General features: G+C 41.0%; 2 protein-coding genes across 3 annotated transcripts in view; one reads left to right on the plus strand and one right to left on the minus strand.

Moving 5' to 3' along the window:
• col2a1b (collagen, type II, alpha 1b) overlaps positions 1-1,254 on the minus strand; it is a 56,183-nt gene extending 54,929 nt beyond the window's left edge. For both annotated transcript variants that reach the window (XM_087841062.1, XM_087841061.1), the window contains exon 1: positions 941-1,254. In XM_087841062.1, coding sequence (XP_087697188.1) covers positions 941-1,034 — 94 coding nt within the window. In that variant the 5' untranslated portion in view covers positions 1,035-1,254. The remainder of the gene's footprint in view (positions 1-940) is intronic.
• Positions 1,255-7,172: 5,918 nt separating this feature from the next.
• LOC148102821 (uncharacterized) lies at positions 7,173-9,057 on the plus strand. Its single transcript, XM_087841214.1, has 2 exons — positions 7,173-7,194; positions 8,189-9,057. The coding sequence occupies exons 1-2, from the start codon at positions 7,173-7,175 to the stop codon at positions 9,055-9,057; spliced, it is 891 nt and encodes a 296-aa protein (XP_087697340.1).
• The last annotated feature ends 11,043 nt before the right edge of the window (positions 9,058-20,100 follow it).

Raw genomic sequence — 20,100 nt, forward strand, 5'->3', positions numbered from 1 at the left:
GCCTGAAATCATATGGAACATTATTTCTGGCCCCAAATCTGCTGGCATACCTTTACTCTCAGATCTCTCTTGTGGATACTAAAATCAATAATAATGATTAAGAATCCTGCTCCAGTTATTAAAAAAATATAAACAGTCTGCAGGTGTGATGGACGATTTGCTCTCAACAGGGTGAGTATCCTGTCAGTAAACTAGTAATTTTGAAATATTTGATGGAGCTTTTAGTTATTAGTTCAGCTTTCTGCCCCAACAAGCCATGATTTGCCTGGATGCCCTCAGAAAGCAAAGGAATGTGAATACTTTTCACCAAAGGCCCTTGAGCCTGACCACCTTTCACTTTTTGCTCATCCCCTCCCCCTCCCCCACTATATTAAGTGAATCTGCAGCTAAAAGGAGAGTCTGCGAAGGCCCTTAAAACACCCACAGGTGTCATGCAGCTCGACTTTGAGAAAGAAGGGGGAAGGTAGCTTTTAAGGCAATGAGCTGGGTTCAAAGTAGGAATCAGAATCATATGATCTTCGGTTTTAACTTAAACTAGGACGAATAAATGCAAAAGTAAATAAGAAATAAAAAAGAAAAGCACGCTTTGAGTGTTTTTTCCACGTTAACTTCCACCACATCTTCATCAATCCCATTCTCGCGCGCGCCCGCAAATGTGACATGCACTTACATCCTACATCTCATAGAAATTAAAACATAAACAGACGGCAGACCGAAGATCCACAGAAATCATCTTTCTGTCATCACATAAACAACCTTTCATGCACAGAAAACATCAAAGATATCGGTGACTTTTCTGTGCGTAAAAGTTCCAAAAACCTCCACACGTCACGTACTGTGCTGAAACATTATTTACAATATGGTTATTCGAGTAACTCTTAGTATACTCTTTATACAAGTTGAGTTTTTTTCTCATCAGAGAAATAAAACTGTCACTTACGGTCGTCTTCCACCTGACATCTCACAACGGCTAATAGACAAACTTGGCTCGCTACAAGTAGCAGTATAGTCCTGGAATCCATCAAGCTGAACATGTCTAAATATTAGACATGCAGGGCCCTTGAGGGAGAAAAAATGGTGCGAAAGGAGCGGAGGCTTCTCTCGTTATTTGGTGTTTGTGTCCCCAATTACAAAAGCCAGACCATTCGACCTTCACCCTTCCCAAAAAACCGATGGGGGAATCCAGCGGCAGGACCTGGACCTGCAGCACAAACTCAGCACCGACCGCTTCAGGCCAGACGCTGTAGTTTTATGTCCCTGTTACCTTCAATGAATCTTCGTATATTCGCAAATATCAGGCCGGCCCCTTACCCCCTGTCAGGCTGTAACCCGAGCCCAGTTTCCCTCCCATCTGTCTCTTTGGTCCCATTATTGCGCTCCCAGGCCACTCCTTTCCCCACGTGCTGAACTGAACCCAAAAAAAAACTGAAACTTTTTCTCTCTTATTTTGGTGCCGTCCCCGCTTCCTCACCCTCCGTGTTCATAGAAAGCATAGTAACGATGTCACAACCTGTTCGTCACGCAAACTGACAGCGTTTCTATTTATTTCATCACGTAGGTTCAGGGACATGTGTGCAGTAAACGGAGGCAAAGGCGCATTAAAACCATCCAAAAATCACAATCACGCAACCATACACTAATATTTAAATATTTATGAGGGCAAGACTAAAACAAATAATAATAATAAAGGTTAAAAAAAAACTATATTGATGCATATTTTTATAATTTATTAGCTACTTCCGTTTAATGGTCTCTCTCTTCATGTAAGTTATTTTACTGTTCCTGTGGTCTTAGTAAAGCTGGTAAACAATGCTTGGTACACCTGTTAACAGCCTTTTAATTAGCAAGCTCTTTATTTATGACTTCATACTTCAGCAGTTTTAAGCTATGAGTCAGTGCTGACAGTCATCCAGCATCGTGGAGATTGGAGCTGAAATGTTTTAATCAGTTTTGTTTAGCTCTAGATCCTTTGATGCCACACAGGTACACTTACAGGAAATGCTGCCTGTGTGATAATTAGGTGCTGTAATGACTCTTATTTCCTCGCCAATCTTCTTGATCCAGCTGTGTGATCTTTCAGATCCGAAGTTCCTCAGACTATCTGCACTTTGCTCAGACAGTTTTCTAACTGCAGTGTTTCATCTGCTCTGTAATTTCTGTGTCTCGCTGGTTTATTTTGAGAATGAAATAACTGGTTCATTAAACCGGTGTGAAAATATGGGCTGTTTAATATCAGCAGATTAAGGGAGATGTGAATGTGTCATTAGAGTAGAATATCTACAATCTTTCATTGGTATTTGACTTCCTGTTGGTCACACAGAAAACATTTCTAACCCTTAATCTGGGCAAGCAAACATCAAAAGACATGCTGCTTATACCCGGCGTGTTACATTCTGAATAAAAATACAGTGACCTCCAGCATTGCAAGAACACAGCTTTGTTAAATTGCCAGTTTCACACTCAGACTTGCAAACCAGTGTTTTACAGTGCATAGCAGAGCATTGTAACACATAAATACTTGAACTCACATAATGCAGTTGTGCTACGACCAAGCCTAACCAACATTTCACATACAACTCAGAATCAGCTGATTCTGACTAAAAAGAGGAACTTTTATATTAAATTACAAGATATTTTAGAATTAGACACCTTTTGTTCTTATTAAAAATAGACAATGACTGCTTCGTCTAACAGGAGAAAGGCTTTAAAACCACATTCATTCATCTCCTCAGACTTGTGAAGTTTAGTTTGAGCAGTAATGACCCACTTGTTCCCACTCCAACCACGTTACATGTAGCTGAGGTTACAAGTAAATGCTCATGGAGATGCATGAGGAGCATCTCGTGCTCTCCAGCTACAGCTCTAGCTATAAATAATTGGCCAGGGACAGTTTGGTGGCATCATTTATGCTGGGTCCTCACCCCGCTGCAGGTTGTGACCTGAGCTTTGACCTTTGAGACACAGGAGCAGCTGATGTGTCCCGAACGTGCAGCATTCACGCTATTCCTGCAAGTCGGCTGTCTCAAAAGAGGCGCGGTTGTCCAGTGGGTCAGAAAATTGCACTGCAGTTTAGTTTATTTAGTTGCTGTGTATTTAAACTATTCAAACTGATCTTTGATTGTGCAAATGTGTGTTGTAAACACATGCAAACATACTAATGACCGAAACTTCCAAGCAGTCATCTAAAACCTTAAAAACAACACATATATGGTCAAATGTGAATCCACGTTTTGCCTTCAGTCTATTTGTTTTACTTACTTACGCTGAGGGTTGTGTTTTTCCTGTTTTCACCCACAAACTGGCATGGAAGTTGAACATCTTGCAATTTTAGTAGTTGTGACATTTTTCTACACTTTGGACCGAACAAAAATTCATATATAGTTGTGTTCCTAGTAATTTATAATTGTTTTCCTTTTGTGATCTTGTGGCTGAGACATCAACCCTGTTAAACCCAGGCATCAAAGACTGCTGATCACTAAACTACCAATTATCTATTCATAGGCTGGAGACCTAAAATCAGCACCAGTGTGTTATTTAGTCATCGCTCGTAGTAACTGGGTGGCTACACTGCTTTGTGCAGAAAAGTTGTACAGTTATAAAACAAGGCTGCACACACTACTGCACGATTTCAAGTCAGGGTGTTTGAGATATTTTGCTTGTGTTGAAGAAGAAGTGCTTTGTGTTCAGCCAGCACTTCGCACACGTCTTTGAAGATGAGCCCACTCAGAAATCCCAGAGAAGTTTGGATGCTTCTCATCTCCCTTTCTGTCAGTGTGCACGGACAGTTTAAGGACTGGACAGGTTTTCAAAGCTTTTCTCTGTTGACCTGACAGCTGTGTTGCCCTCGGAGAATGCTAGGAGTTTATCGATAATGAGAAAATAAAAGAGATGAGGAACAATCCTGGCTAATGTGTGGATGGGGAAACAATTGTTTTACATTTGTGGTGGCTTGCTTTTAAAACCAAATGCTTTTATATTCAATTCAATTCAATTCAATTCAATTCAATTCAATTCAATTCAATTCAATTCAATTCAATTCAATTTCATTTATATAGCGCCAAATCACAACAAAAGTCGCCTCAAGGCGCTTCATAGATACAGAGAAAAACCCAACAATCATATGACCCCCTATGAGCAAGCACTTTGGCGACAGTGGGAAGGAAAAACTCCCTTTTAACAGGAAGAAACCTCCGGCAGAACCAGGCTCAGGGAGGGGCGGGGCCATCTGCTGTGACCGGTTGGGGTGAGAGAAGGAAGACAGGATAAAGACATGCTGTGGAAGAGAGACAGAGATTAATAACAGATATGATTCAATGCAGAGAGGTCTGTTAACAGATAGTGAGTGAGAAAGGTGACTGGAAAGGAAAAACTCAATGCATCATGGGAATCCCCCAGCAGCCTACGTCTATTGCAGCATAACTAAGGGAGGATTCAGGGTCACCTGGTCCAGCCCTAACTATATGCTTTAGCAAATAGGAAAGTTTGAAGCCTAATCTTAAAAGTAGAGATAGTGTCTGTCTCCCGAATCCAAACTGGAAGCTGTATTATCTTACTTTTTTTCATTGATTGTACTTATTTGTATTTTTGTATTTCCTTCTGATATCTGTACCTGAGCTGAGGTGACTCAAAAATTTCCCCGTTGTGGGATCAATAAAGTCTTATCTTATCTTATCTTATCTTTTAAAGTTAAGAAATTGTAATATGATAACACATAAATAATAACAACAATTATACTCACTCCATTAATAAATACAAATTGTTTGGAAGATGATCGATAAATAGATGGATGGATTAGCAACAATGTGACAGTTTTAGTTTACTGTGATGTTCAGTCTGCTGTGCCTCTAAAGTCATTCAAGTTTATGGGACTTGGTGAATGAAGTCAGTCTGTTAAGATAATCAGAGTATAGAGAAAAGGCAGGTACAGAAATGGGGATGGGGTAGACAGAAAGGGGCAGTGCTGAAAAATAGAAAATGAGCAAAAGTGAGAGGAAAAAGTGAAAGAGAGGAGAGCTTGGGAAGCCTGAATGGAAAGGAGGCAGATGATGGTGAGAAAGAGAGGACGAAAGGGAGAGAAGGAGAGAGAGAAAAAGAGAGAAGGGGCCACACAGCAGGGAGAAGCCATGTGAGACTGCTGAAACAACAGCTATGACATCACCACCAGCTTGGTTGGCACTGTCACTTTGACCTATGGGCATAATAAGATTATTTCTACTAGCCTAGTTTCTGCTACAGAGCCAAATGAGGATATCCTATTCACAGGAAATGTTTTGTTCTTGTAGAAATTCCACAAATGTTCCCATTTCTATTTTTCTTTTTATTAAATGAAAAAAGTCAAATTATGTAGCTGGCAAAAAATATCCATCCATCTTCTTTCACTTATCCAGTTTAGGGCTGTAATAACTCAATGACAGGCAGACTATAACAGAGCAAGTCATCTATTAACCTAACACCATTCATGTCTTTTACCTGTGGTGCTCCCAGAGTATCTGGAGAGAACACACGGAGAGACTGGGAGAATATAGAAACTCCACACCAAGGCCTCAGCCTGTGAGGTCACAGACCACCCAACCGTATGGTCTGATGTCCCAGTGTTGGTGTTGGATCGTCATAATTAATGTTGCTTCAAGCTCAACATTGCAAACGACCAACCAGATTGTTGCGACGTCACAGTTTTGCGACACAGATACGTTATCACACCGCACACCGAATCCTAACCCTGAACATTTACCCAATAAACTTTACACCATCATCTGAGACGTATTTCTAAAGATACATTGTCCATTTATTTTCAATGTATTTATTTTATTTCGATAAAAAAAGGCTGATTAAAGTTCTGAAACTACTGTGAACTCAACAGGAGCAGAAAGTATCTGCATTCATCATAATGATGAACAAGTCAGCAGTCCAACAGTGAAAACCATTAATTTGATCAAAACTGGTTTTAGAAAGAAGGCTTGTGGTTTGAGGTTTATGGCACAGTTATATCAGTGCCTGGTTACACAGATGTGCTGGTGGGATCAGCATATTGTTGGTTTGGATCTTTATGTGTCATGTGTTGACAGTGAAAATAACACAGACATCTCATTTCAATCATTTTAGACTCAAAATGACATCTGAAGCCCCCCACCCTTTTTTTTCTTTTACCATAAATGACATCATGATTTAATCAGCCAACAGCCCTTAATTTAAAGCAATGAAATCTGGACGCTTGCCATGTGAACTTGGGTGTTTATTGGTTGTTTATTAATGGGGCTTGAAAAGAGGCTGGGAACTACAAGTCTTACGTGCTTCCAGCTTGCCTAAATAAACCAAACTAGTCTACTGATTTCCAACATTGCTGTTAGAGTTATGACTAAAGCCTATTTGGAGGCAGCAGTGTTTCAGTATGTGCACACAGTGCTTTCCTGTTTTCCACAGGATGTTAAAATCTTGACTTTGATAGGGACATTAGCAAGTAGCCGAAATGCTTTTTCCACCAAGTCAAGAGAAGAAAAAATTTCACAACTCCCAGCTACAACAAATGTATCAATTTTTGTTTATTGTAGGAATCAAAACAATATTTTATCACTGTAACGGTGGACATTGAAATACTCACCGTCATAATTTCTAATTATGAAGGAATGAAGTGCAATGGCATCGTCTTTCATTACTGTGTGTATGCTGTTAATGCAGTCTACTGTGCGTCTGCATGGCCACCTTTGAATACCTGATGATTAAAACTCAGACACACCCTCCTGTCTGCTTTGAACTACATCAGTCCACAACTCTACACAGTTATGTTGACATAAGTCAGGGACCGTCCCACACAAAGACCTCACTGTTTGATTTAGCAGCAGCTGACACCAAAGTGTCAGCCCAAAGATTAGGAGATGTCCAGATTTCTTTTAATCAAAGTCAGGGTATAAGGTTTGGATATAAATAAAGTGAGAATATATCACAAATGAATAAACATATTTCAGATATCGAGAACTTTAACAGTTGGTAAGAGTTAAAAATGAGGGGAAAATAAAGGAAAGCAAAAGAACGTGGCAGCATCTGTGGAAATCTCTTAAAGGAGTCCAGGGTGGAGTGCGCTCTGAAATAGTCCAAATCTGTGGAAGAGCTTGGTTTCATTGGTCTGAGCGTGTGTTTGAGACTCCTCCACTCTGAGAGCGAGAGAGAGAGGAGAGATGATGATGATGAGGGAGAGCGGTGGGTGTAAGAAGTGGAAACTTCACGAGCATGTGTGAATGCTGACGTACACATTACTGAACTGCTTCACATATTTTTGAAAAGAAAGCGACTTTTAAAGTATTTCAGAAGAGGAAATCCTGGTAACTATTGCTGATTAGCTTTCTGAGACAAGCAAAAACTCAGGTTTGTATGTCTGTATATGTAGCAGACTGCAAAGGATTACAGACATTACAAACATTTCAGGTAACTGACCAAAAATAGTTTAAGTAGAAAACAAACATTAAGATTTTACACGTCATTTCCCCCCCGAGTGTATCTTTGTTCACTTCTTTCTTTGTTTCACAGTTTTCTTCCCCTTTTCTCTGAATGTATCTGGTTTGTCTATCAGTGTGATCAGTGTTCCCACCGCTATAACAGCCCAAGCTTTGGGATTCTGGATTTTTGCTCTGCAGGGCTGTGAGGCTTTCTGCCCTGAATACCTCAAACAAATCCAAAATGTCTGTTTTGTCTGCAAAGCTCTGAATTCATTATCACAGGCCAAAGAAAACTGTCATGCTAAAAAAAAAAGTCTTATTCATTTGAGAATCTGTTGACTGATCTTGGATGATCTTCACTGGATTATTTAAGGTGTTGCTCTTGGCTACTGAAAATAATAACGGTACAGTAATTTATGTTTATCTGTGTCCTGAATCTGACCGATTTTTCTTAAATTTAAAAGATTTGAGTGTTTTTTTGAAATAAAAACCTCAAAAAGGTGAAGTGAATTATGTTGGCATAACTTCCTGAAACACCAGTTTAGACAGTTTAAGTGTCCGTGAAGTCTCACAGCAGCAGCAAACCTTCACATCTGCTCTCTGTTGCCTCTTGAGCTTTACAACTGAAACCGTCTGAAGAGCTGGCATTTAGCTGAACTGTAAACTTCTCGCCTACCACAGTTTCTCTCTCTGCTTTGTTTCTTATTCTGAAGGCAACTGAACCAAACAGCTGACTAAAACATCACTTAAAATTACAGTTGTAAATAACATCCATCCATCTTTCCTTCCATCTGTTTGGTTGTCCATCTATCCATCCATCCATCCATCCATCCATCCACCTGCCCACCCGACTGTCCGTCCGTCCGTCCGTCCATCTGTCTGTTCATGCTTCCACCCGACCATCTGTCCATTCATCTGTCGATCCATCACCCACCCACCTGTCCGCCTGTCTGTCTGTCCATCCACCCATCCACCTGCCCACCTACCTGCCCACCTGTCCGTCCGACCATCTGTCTTTCCTTCCATTTGTCTGTCCGTCCATCCAGCCACCCACCCATCCGTCTGTCCGTCCATCCGTCCATCCATCCATCCACCTGCCCACCCGACCGTCCGTCCGTCCATCTGTCTGTTTATGCTTCCACCCGACCATCTGTCCATTCATCTGTCGATCCATAACCCACCCACCTGTCTGCCTGTCTGTCTGTCCATCCACCTGCCCACCTACCTGCCCACCTGTCCGTCCGACCATCTTTCTTTCCTTCCATCTGTTTGTTCGTCCATTCACCCATCCATCCATTTGTCTGTCCGTCCATCCAGCCACCCATCCATCCGTCTGTCCGTCCGTCCGTCCATCCATCCACCTGCCCACCTGTCCGTCCATCTGTCTGTTCATGCTTCCACCCAACCATCTGTCCATTCGTCTGTCGATCCATCACCCACCTACCTGCCCGCCTGTCCGTCCGACCATCTGACTTTCCTTCCATCTGTTTGTTCGTCCACTCACCCATCCATCCGTCTGTCCGTCCATCCGTCCATCCACCCATATGTATCCAAGGCTTACAGTGTGTCTGCAGCCTACGGACACACTAAGTATCACAGGGTGACAGACTGGGCACATGATAGTTAGGTTGCCAGTCTGTGATAGGGCTAACACAGAGAGACAGACATCCATTCATGGCCACATTTATGGCTGCAGCCAATTTAGGAAAACCTAATAGCCTAACATGCATGTCTTTGGTCTGTGGGAGGAAGTACCTCGATAGAGCCAGACACAGGAAGAACATGCAAACTCCCCTCAGAGGAGAAGGTCCAGATTCAAGCCAAGAACCATCCCATCTTAACAAAAGCCTTTTTGGACAGACAACTTAGACTGAAATGGAAATAAAGGTTTATCACTAAAAAAACAAAATTAAATCATGACATATATTGAGCATATGTATTTTTGCAAATGTCCTGTGCGGACTCCTCGATTTATTTAATGTAATAAACAGAAATGTCATATTTAATTTTTTGAGTTTTCCGCAGTGCTCTTCTAATTGCATAATTAGTTTTTGCTGCTAGGCGTCTCAGTGTGGGAGGCAGGTGCCATGAGGTACCTGCCTCCCACACTGAGAGATGTCCTTGGTCAGCAATCATTTTTAAGTGGAGTCTGTGTCAAAGAAGCATCCACATCAGTTCCAGAATTTCCAGGCTTTCCCAGCAGAACGTTGGATTGTCAGTATTTTTAATGTTATGGCTTATCTGTGTAGGTTTAGAGGCTAATCAATGACAGCTGCACTAAAATGTGTAATTCCCATTTTAACTGGCCAAACAAACAATCAGAACAAAGACAGCAAAGAAAAACAAGCTGACAAACTGCCTCACTGTGATGTATATGGATCCATCTGGGAGTGATTCTGAGATGCTGGCAATGAACTTATTCTCCTCTTTGCTGTTTTTTTCAGGGAGAACAAACACTTTCAAAAGCTCAGTCACTACCATTTCACACCACTATTGTATCATCGCAGGATTTTCAAGTGAAAGGATTCCAAGTATGAAATGAGTTAAGCAGACGCAAAGTGTAACGCTAGTTTTGGTGCTGTGTGCTAACATCAGTCAAGCATGTTCATTAATTTTGTTTCCACTGTAAGTGTCCAATTGAATGAATGGATTTAATATGCGTTGTTTTAAAATATGCATGGAAGTAAAATACTAAAAAAAAAAGTAGATCCAACCTTTCTCCTCCATTCAGATTATGTTTCCCTGACAAGAAACTGTTGAACACATCAAAAGGATGTTGATATGCATCTCATAATTGATGGCTATGACACAGTCAAAACACTGGGGGCCATGTTTGTGAGGGAGGTACTGTATTGTGGAGTCTCAGCACTCAGGACGTATGGAGCTCATTTCCTGCAGGAGACCCGTCTCAGTCACGCTTGTGAATGGGACCTTTTATGAAGGCTGTGGATTAAACCAGGTGGTGAAATGTTGAAGGGGATGAAAACAGAGATTTAACTTGGAATCATTTTAGTTTTTTTTGCATCCATTGTAAATTTATCAAGAAGGTTACCATGTATTTTACAAAGAAAAATAAAAGACAACAAGAGGATACAAACATTTGTGACGACAGCTTACACCGCACAGGCGGATGAACAAAACTAAAGACGGGGAGCTTGGGGTGCATTGCAAATGAAAAAGAAAAAAAATGGGCAATGGGCTTTCCACCCCCAACATCACGTGGGCTGTACTTATGTGTCAGACTATACACTCAAACACACTAGTTTCATGATGGCATCATGTTAACAGACGGAGAGACAGGCAGACAGAGGAAACACCCATGAAGTGCTTAACTGCCCCGGAGGCAGTTCCCACTACATTAGGCATCATCAGGACCTCAATTTTGCCACGATAACACAAAGATGCACACATGCACCAGAACAGACTCACAAGGTGAAAACAATACCAGCCACTTTAATGGCTTCAACAAAAATACAAGTGAAAAGTGCGAAAGATCATCCAAAAGCTTACGGTGTGTTCACGCCGAACGCGATAGACGCGACCAGAGCGTCAGGTTTACATATAAAGTCAATGGAGAAGCGCGATGACGCGCGACTAGGGGTCCCGCGAAAATTCAGAAGCAGATTTGCGTCGTGAAAACACGTCAAACGTGCGTCAAACGTGCGTCAAACGTGCGTCAAACATGCGTCAAAGTAGCGCGACTGGCGCATTTGACGCGTGCATAAAAATATGTGCGTCAGTTTTTGTGTTGCATTTTGTGCATTCACGCGTATCGCGTCTACCGCTCGAGTTGGAAAAATCTGAACTCCAGTGTCAATTCACGCTGCGATAACCAATCAGGAGCCTGGTGATGTGGCTCTGACCTAGGTCAAAGGGGCAGGTCCAGCCAAAGCCCTTCATACTTAGGCTAAGCGTAGCAAACCACCCGGAGCTGTATGACACCTGTAGTTGGTGTTTAGGCGGGCGATGCTTGGACCACCGCGGGACAGCAGCTCCTCAAACTGGGCGAGGGAAAGACGGTGGTACCGCTGAAAGCGGCCGAGCAAATGGTGAAACTCACCAAACTGCTCGCTTCTGGAGGACCTGATGGACCCAGGTACGGCGAGGACATCCTTTATGCCGCTGCTCTGCTCTCCACAGTAAATAAAGAAGGGAGACTCTCTCTTCAAACGCTAGATCGACAGCTGTCATCTTGCAAATATACCGTCTGGCACTACGTCCTCCCACATTTCCGTTTCACGCGCGTCAAAATTGCATATTTTGAATAATTCGCGTTGGACACGCGTTGAGGTGCGAATGTGCACGCGTCAAGCTAGGGGCGTCTGGCGCGTTTTGGTCGCGTCTATCGCATTCGGTGTGAACACAACGTTAGACTTTGAGCTGTGTTATTAAAATTTATTTTAATCATCTTTATGTTTTTTTATTGTTTAAAAAAAACTATGAAAAAATCAACTGGATGGGATTCTCTCAGCTGTTTGACCAACAGCTTAAAATCGATTTTAAGAGTCTCTCATTTCTGCAACTAACTGACAACTTGATTCATTAACTAATCGCTTCAGTTTTATAAGGTTGCAAATGAGGAATGAGTGAGTAACATTTGCTTTTGTGTAGTGCTGCTGAATAAAGTTGACTTTCCTGTAAGAAAAAGAAAAGACAGTATCTGGGCCTCCTGAGAAACCCAGCCTGCTTGGTACAGATTTAGAAGAAGGCCACAGCAAGCTGGTCTCCCATAACTCATCGTATACTCACACACCTGTGACACACCTTTGACTGGCTGCATTGGAATGAAAGATGAAGAATCAAGGGTCTCCATGTCATATCTCCTTTTTTGTTAAATGTCCTTCTACATCATATTTTCGCCTCACACGCTCTACACAGAGCTCAGCACTGTGCAGCTTTCTGAATGTATCAATTATGCTGATGAAAAGGACAAATATCAAAGTGCCACCCATCAAATGACAGGAAGTCACAGCAACTCAGGCTCTAACTTACCACACCTACATTTGGTAACAATTATAAGGCCATCAGTTAGATTAATTGGTGCCATGTTTTAGGGAACGAACAGTATACAATTCACACAGACGCCTCCCTCCTCCCATCCTCTTTATTCATTTATCTCCCTGTCTCATACACTCAGTCACATACACTGTATATGGCTGCTTTTTATCTCGTGTCCAAGTTTACTTGAACTTAATTTGAAGAGTGGGACACATAAAAACCCAGACAGACACCAGTCTGAATGAGCCATGTGTTTTTGTATATTGATAATAGGGTAATGTGGCAGAACCTACAGTAGGTCTTATAATCTACCAATTAAAGTCGCTTTCTTGATAGAGTAATAGTCGGGTTACAGCGCGCCGGCGCTTCAGATGACAGGCATTCATATAAAAACATGCCATTAACTCAAAGAGAGGCCGTTTTCTTTCTTCTTTTTAATATTTCATCAGCTTTGCATTCAGTCAATTTCAGTCCTTCAGTACCTTGTTAAACCTGACATATGTCTCTATTTAAGACCCACACTCTAGAGATTTTATGAAAATACATTTAATATGTGAGATAGTTTAAAGAACTACAATATTTCAGAGCATTATGTGAGTATCAATCAATTTCAAGCTTATGCTAAGCAAAGATGAGAATGAGTCCACTGAGGTCCTTTCTTCATATCATACAAGGTCTTAAATAATCAGGCCCCATCTTATCTTAATGACCTTGTAGTACCATATCACCCTATTAGAGCACTTCGCTCTCGCTCTGCAGGCCTACTTGTTGTTCCTAGAGTATTTAAAAGTAGAATGGGAGGCAGAGCCTTCAGTTTTCAGGCCCCTCTTCTGTGGAACCAGCTTCCAGTTTGGATTCAGGAGACAGACACTATCTCTACTTTTAAGATTAGGCTTCAAACTTTCCTTTTTGCTAAAGCATATAGTTAGGGCTGGACCAGGTGACCCTGAATCCTCCCTTAGTTATGCTGCAATAGACGTAGGCTGCCGGGGGATTCCCATGATGAGTTTTTCCTTTCCAGTCACCTTTCTCACTCTCTATGTGTTAACAGACCTCTCTGCATTGAATCATATCTGTTATTAACCTCTGTCTCTCTTCCACAGCATGTCTTTATCCTGTCTTCCTTCTCTCACCCCAACCAATCACAGCAGATGGCCCCACCCCTCCCTGAGCCTGGTTCTGCCGGAGGTTTCTTCCTGTTAAAAGGGAGTTTTTCCTTCCCACTGTCGCCAAAGTGCTGCTCATAGGGGGTCATATGATTGTTGGGTTTTTCTCTGTATCTATGAAGCGCCTTGAGGCGACTTTTGTTGTGATTTGGCGCTATATAAATAAAATTGAATTGAATTGAATTGAATATCAGCAGAATATTTTAGTCCTTGGATCTACTTCTTCATGAGGCATTCTTCAGTCTTCAGAGCCACAGAAGGCTTTACCAAACCTTTTAACCCAAAGGGAGTCTCTCCCCACAACACCTGTAAACCAGACTGTTGTTTAAAACTAGTGAAGAACCCCAAATTCATCTGCTCCTCTCTCGCCTGTGTTTTTGGACTACTATAGCGTTTCATAATATCAGGACAAATAGTGCCTGCTGCTGGAAATGGAATGTTCCACATACAAATGCACAGTCGCAGCTCTTGGCCAAAAACCATGAATCATCTGAATGTGGAGGAAAGAGGAGAGAAAATTTCAATAAGTGGGACCAGACATAGATAAACTCTCAAATACATCAAGGTGGATGTGGTAGAGAGACTGTCCAAAAACAGGGAAAGGAGCACAATTCTCCACTGCAAAGCAAAAAGTCATCGAGCTGTGTGCCTTCGCGCTGGAAAGATGAACCAGTTCCCATTGCCTCAAGTTGGACTGTGTTAGAGGGATCAAAAAAGGTAACCTCGAGTGTTAATGAAAAACAGAAAAGTTGTACTTGTGTCCTTTTGCCGGACAACTTTATCCAACGGACTGTTTGAAAAGTTTCTGATCAGTCATCAGTCTCTGGTTTATTCCTCAGTGTTTTTCTCTTTCCTTCCAGAGTAGTTAATTTCATACCTCTCTCAAACTACACTTTTTCCCCTTGAAAAACTCTTGAGACTCTTCCCACCTCAGCTCATCTGGTCTTCACTCTTTAAAAAAGTCCATTGAGAGCGCTCCACAGTGAGCTGCTGTGTCTCTGCAGGTCTGAAGAAAAACAGCTAAAAACAAACAAAAAAAAACATGTCAATAAGAGAATAAAAAAGAAGCAAAATGCTATTATATCAATAAAATATAGTATAGTAGTCATCAGTAGCCAAATAATATTAACATATAGACATAACTAGGGATGGGTATCGTTTAGGTTTTATCCGATACCGGTGCCAAACCGGTACTTCTGAAACGGTGCCGGTGCTTAAACGGTGCTCAAACCGGTGCTTAAAGAATGGAGAACACAAAATTGGTCCAAAAACCTCTCATGTTCAGCTGTTTTTTTGTAAAAAGATAACAATGTTAGCCTTTTCTGCAGCTATGGGGCATATATGGTATCACTCTGGGCTGGAAGCAGTGCTTAAACAATGGAAAAAACACAAACTTTGTCCAAAAACCTCTCATGTTTAACTGTTTTCCACTTTTCCTTTGGTCATTTTAGCCTTTTTGGCCAGGGTGAAGGGAGCATCTGCCATCAAACAAGAAGACAGCCGCATGTAGCTATGATGGTGTTTGCTAGTTCACCTTACATGCATTAATGTAATAACGTGGTTAGCCTACTCAACGTAAATTACACACGAACAACATTAAGCTACTCACGCAGAGAAGAACGGCTGCTGCTGCATCATCATCCTCATCATTTCTGCTACACTGGCAGGGCTAGGGGCCAGGACTCTCCTCTTCAGGTTTTTGGGGGATGTTGCAAACTCCGGGTCCGATAACAGGCACCACACCCGCAGTAGATGTGCACGGTGTGAGGTCTCGCAGCAAGCTATCAAATACGGCGCATTTCTCGGCTTTTAAAAAAAACGCTATGCGTCGCCAGGTGTTTCATCAGATTTGAGGTGTTACCTCCTTTGACAGCATCACAGTATCAGCTTAAAGCACTTGTTGCAGCTGCTGAGTTTGCATCTTTTGCTGTGAAGTACAGCCAGACTTTTGACCGCTTCGCCTTGGGCATTTTTAATCTGTAGCTCTGCTCTAAAAGAACGTACGTACCTGGACCCGCCTACTATCCTCGGAAACGTAAAATGATTGGCTAGAATCCAAAGTGTATTACATCTCAGGAAAAAAAAAGCACCGAAATATGCGCTGCTTTTCGGTCTGGTTACTACCGTTTATGTCAGAACCGGATACCGGTACCCATCCGTAAAGATGACTTTTGGTCCCTAGACGTAACGCAATCCATGTTTTTATTCAACGTTTATGTTTTAGGTAATTTTTCCACTACGTTATATGTTTAAAGTCTTCATGTGTCTCTGCGTGCTTTGGTTTATGATTCATGTGAAACTTTTATTCTTTTCACAAAGCAGGAAAAGTCTTCTTGCTTTTGAAACAGCCTGTGGGGATTTTAAAAGTCTACAGTCACATAAGACCTGTGAGAAATTAAACACAACCTCATCCGTAGAGGCTGGAGTAGCAGTCAGGTGCTGCTAATCAAGTGCACTTATTTAACTGACCATCAGCAAGTGTGGCCATTTCTTTAAAAGTTTGCTGGTCTGGAGGATTCATGTGTGTTAACACAATGACACGATATTCTCAGTGGAGAAAATGCAAAAAACCCAAAAGCTACATCTCAGAATCTCCGTCTATGAAATCTAGAGAATGAAGAATTGAAGTAAAATTTCCAAAGCGTTTGGATTACCCAGCTCACACTTGAGTATGATACTGATGACATTTATGAGACCCTTGCACCAATGGCCAGTTTGGCCACAGACGGTGTTTGCGCAGGACGGAGTCCCACCGTAAATTTGGTGGTGGAAATCCTTTGGACGCTGTCTGTGCTCTCTCACTCCAGCTGAATCAATAAAAGCCAACACTGTCACAATGGTGCACTCCTGACCCCCACCCACAAACACACATACACAAAGACAAATAGATGCTTAGTCATGCAGGCAGACAGTGGCACAGACACGCTCACAGACTCTTCCCAAATGCGTACATTCCTCACACACGAATGAGATTCTCGACTCCTTCCTCGGCTCTGTGCCCTCTTAAACAGCAGTTACACAGTTTTGTTACCTGAGTGTAGCTGTGCACTTCACTGATACAACTGCAGAGAGGTGCTGACATCACATTCAGCCATACAGATACATTTAAGCCTTTACGACCCTCCAAGTTATACTGGCTAAAGGCAAAAAATGAATTTCTAACTTTGACTTTTTAAATTCTTTTAATGCTTCTACATTTATTGACTTAGGGACAAAAAAGTATATTTTTTAGAAGGAGATCAAATCAGTAGAGTTAGGTTGTAACACTCTTACCTATAGAGTAGGAAAAAAACATGCAAGGAAAAGAGACAATGTAAAGAAAACCATGGGACACAATAAAAAATACCTCATGATTATAAAGTCTTTATAAGTTTTAAAGTCTTTATCTGTTTCTCTTCCACAGCATGTCTTTATCCTGTCTTCCTTCTCTCACCCCAACCAATCACAGCAGATGGCCCCGCCCCTCTCTGAGCCTGGTTCTGTTGGAGGTTTCTTCCTGTTAAAAAGGAGTTTTTCCTTCCCACTGTCGCCAAAGTGCTGCTCATAGGGGGTCATATGATTGTTGGGTTTTTCTCTGTATGTATTATTGTAGGCTCTACCTTACAGTATAAAGCGCCTTGAGAAGACTGTTGTTATGATTTGGCGCTGTATAAATAAAATTGAATTGAATTAAATTTTACTTTGTGTCACTTTTTAGTGAAATTGCTTATTTATGGCAAAAGTGTTAATTGTTTTTTTCTATAAATCTGCAATATTTAGAGTTACAGAAACAACAACAAAAAAGAAAATATGTCATAAATAGTGCCTGCAACATATAACATATATCAAATTCAAAGCAAACAAAGAACATAGGTAACATGTTCTCTAGAGTGTCATCAATTTAAAAGCATAAATTAATGCAGAGTTGACTTTCCAAGCATTTTGGAGAAAAAGGATGATGATGCTATTGATGTTATTAAGTCCAAGTAGCAGCTGAGATAGTTAAGTGGAAGCCTGTTAACCCTTTAAAGCCGGTCGGAGCAGCACGCTCTGTTTTGCGTAACTATTTTTAAATCCCGGTAGCACTGCAACCACGTGAGCTAGCGCAATAATTAAAAACCAGAGAAGTTGTAATTACATCTTATGCCATCAGCTTGTCCTCGGTCACAGTTTCCTTCCACATATAGCTTTGCAAAAACTGCATAAAAAGCACTTGCAGCAACAAAAACATAATATTCCAGAAACACGCTTCCGATCAGCTGTTCATAACACTTCCTATGTTGGTATAGATGTCAGCGCGAACTTTTGCATGTCTGCCATTACCTGCCCGAAACCGGAAGTGACGTCATTTTCGCGGAAATGTAGTTTTTTGGGGTTTTTTTTTACCATCAGGGCCTTATGAGCCTATACTGGTGTTTTTAAAAGTCATGTTTGACTTTATGACTTTCTGTGTGGTTTCTGGGATGCTTAGGACTCATATTGCACTGCTGGAAATAGTTTATTTTGATGCATATGCTGCTTTTTTGCAAATTTGCATTATAATATTTATTTTCGTTTTTCCTGCAGTGTATAAAAATTGGTGCATTTCAAAAATAAAACTATGAAGACACTCAAAATAAATTTCCTGTGGTGGGAAATTATTTTGTGCAACTTTTTTGTATTTACAGTTTTGAGGGATAAGCCTTTTAAATTTCTCTAACTAGAAATATATGTTAAAAAACAAAAACGATTTTCAATTTTTTTGTAGTTTATTGCACTTTTTTTCAATTTATGTAATTACTATGCACTTAATGCATACATATCATTAAACTCTGGGCTATAATGGTTGTATTGATGTATAGCAACTTGAAATGCTCCCAAAAATGGCTCCACAGCATGTAAAAATATAATATAAGCTCTGGCGGACTTGGTTCTATGGTAGGTCTTAAAGGGTTAATCTGGAGCTCCTGTCTTTTCTATTTTTACCTCTTTTAAAATGTTTGGTTTGGAGATTTAGAAAATGTTTTTTGTGCAGTTTATTCATTTTACCGAAGGTGTATTCTCATTTTACCAAATTATATTTCTAGTAAAGTGGCAAAGTTTAAAGAACAAAGAACATTTCAGACTGAAGCATGATCTGAATCTCAGGACTCAGCTAAAAATCATTTTGGACTCATCAGACTTTGATGAGCTCATCCAACACATTTGACCTTCAGTCAGGAAAGCACGGTATAGAACCGATGTGAAAAACATACTGTAACAGCTCACACTAATCTACCTGTTTTGTAAAACGATGTGAGTGTATTTCTCTGCCCTTTTCCTGCCTGTCCCCAGGTCTGACTCGGTAATCTGTGTGAAAGCAGGCCACATGGCTCTGTATCTCGTGAGGAGATCCCTCTGTGTGGCTGCTCATTCTTTCCAGCAGAGATCTAAGCCTCTCAGGAATGCTGAACTCTCAGACTGTGCATGAGTCCAGTTAGACATTGTGTGTCAGCTTGTGTGTGCCAGTTTTTTTTGTTTTTTTCTACCTGTATGATATTCTTTAACCATTCATTCTCATTAGATATTAGTGTATTAGTGAAGCAAACTAAGGTGTGAAACACAGCCCTGACTGTATTTCAACAAATCGCTCAGGGTATATGACGCATAAAGCTTTTCTTAACAAGAAAACAACATTGTTATTCAGACTCCTGGCCCTCCTGGACTTTCAGAGTCTTACAGAATTATGTTTCTGAGTCACACGTGGTGATCTCTCAAATGGGTCCGGTTGAACTCATTAACCTTGAGGCGGGTGAAATGGGTCAATTCGTGCACTACAAAACATTTGCACAGAGTTTCGCTTGTAGTGAAGTAGTACAGGAATCTGAGTATGACTTATATCTGTAAACCAAATGACAAAACTGATTGAGTTTCATTTGAAACTCGAATTCCCCTTTTACATTCCTTAACACCTTTCTTCTTCTTCTTCTTCTTCTTCTTCTTCACTCTCACACAGTTTTATGGAAATGTAAGATTTCAGAAATATTTCATCTGAACCAATTGCAAAATAAAATAAAATAAAATCCCCTAATATCTTTCTTTCTTTCTTATTATTAACAATAACTGTCCAGTAATATCACATACTCTGCATAAAAGTTTTCTGGATATTAACCAATTTCTACTACTGTGAGTATTTTTATTGTGTAAGTATACTTTATTCTAAGACCTATACTTGTAACATCCAGCATAGTAGCACAGTCGTACTACATAAACCTAAACTTTGTTAATTAGCAGCAGGTCAGGCTGCTGGAGTTCTCCTCAGGCTTTAAGCAGTTCAGTCCCCCTCGTCTAGTTTTTACCCACCAACCCAGACTGAGCGGATGGGGTGGAGGTCTTACTCTGGCACCTCAGGTATGTTATACAGCACTGCACACCCCCTCAAATTATACCTTCCCTCATTCCTCTTGCCATTGCTCCTCCTCCAGGTCTGCTGCCTTGCTTTGAAACCTCGGTCTCCTCAATAGCCTTTTTGAGCAGGACTGTTTATCTATGAACACTTTTTTCAATTA

The sequence above is a fragment of the Neolamprologus brichardi genome, chromosome 5, assembly GCF_056152115.1.
Source record: "Neolamprologus brichardi isolate AB-2024 chromosome 5, ASM5615211v1, whole genome shotgun sequence".
Classification (NCBI taxonomy): Eukaryota; Metazoa; Chordata; class Actinopteri; order Cichliformes; family Cichlidae; genus Neolamprologus; species Neolamprologus brichardi.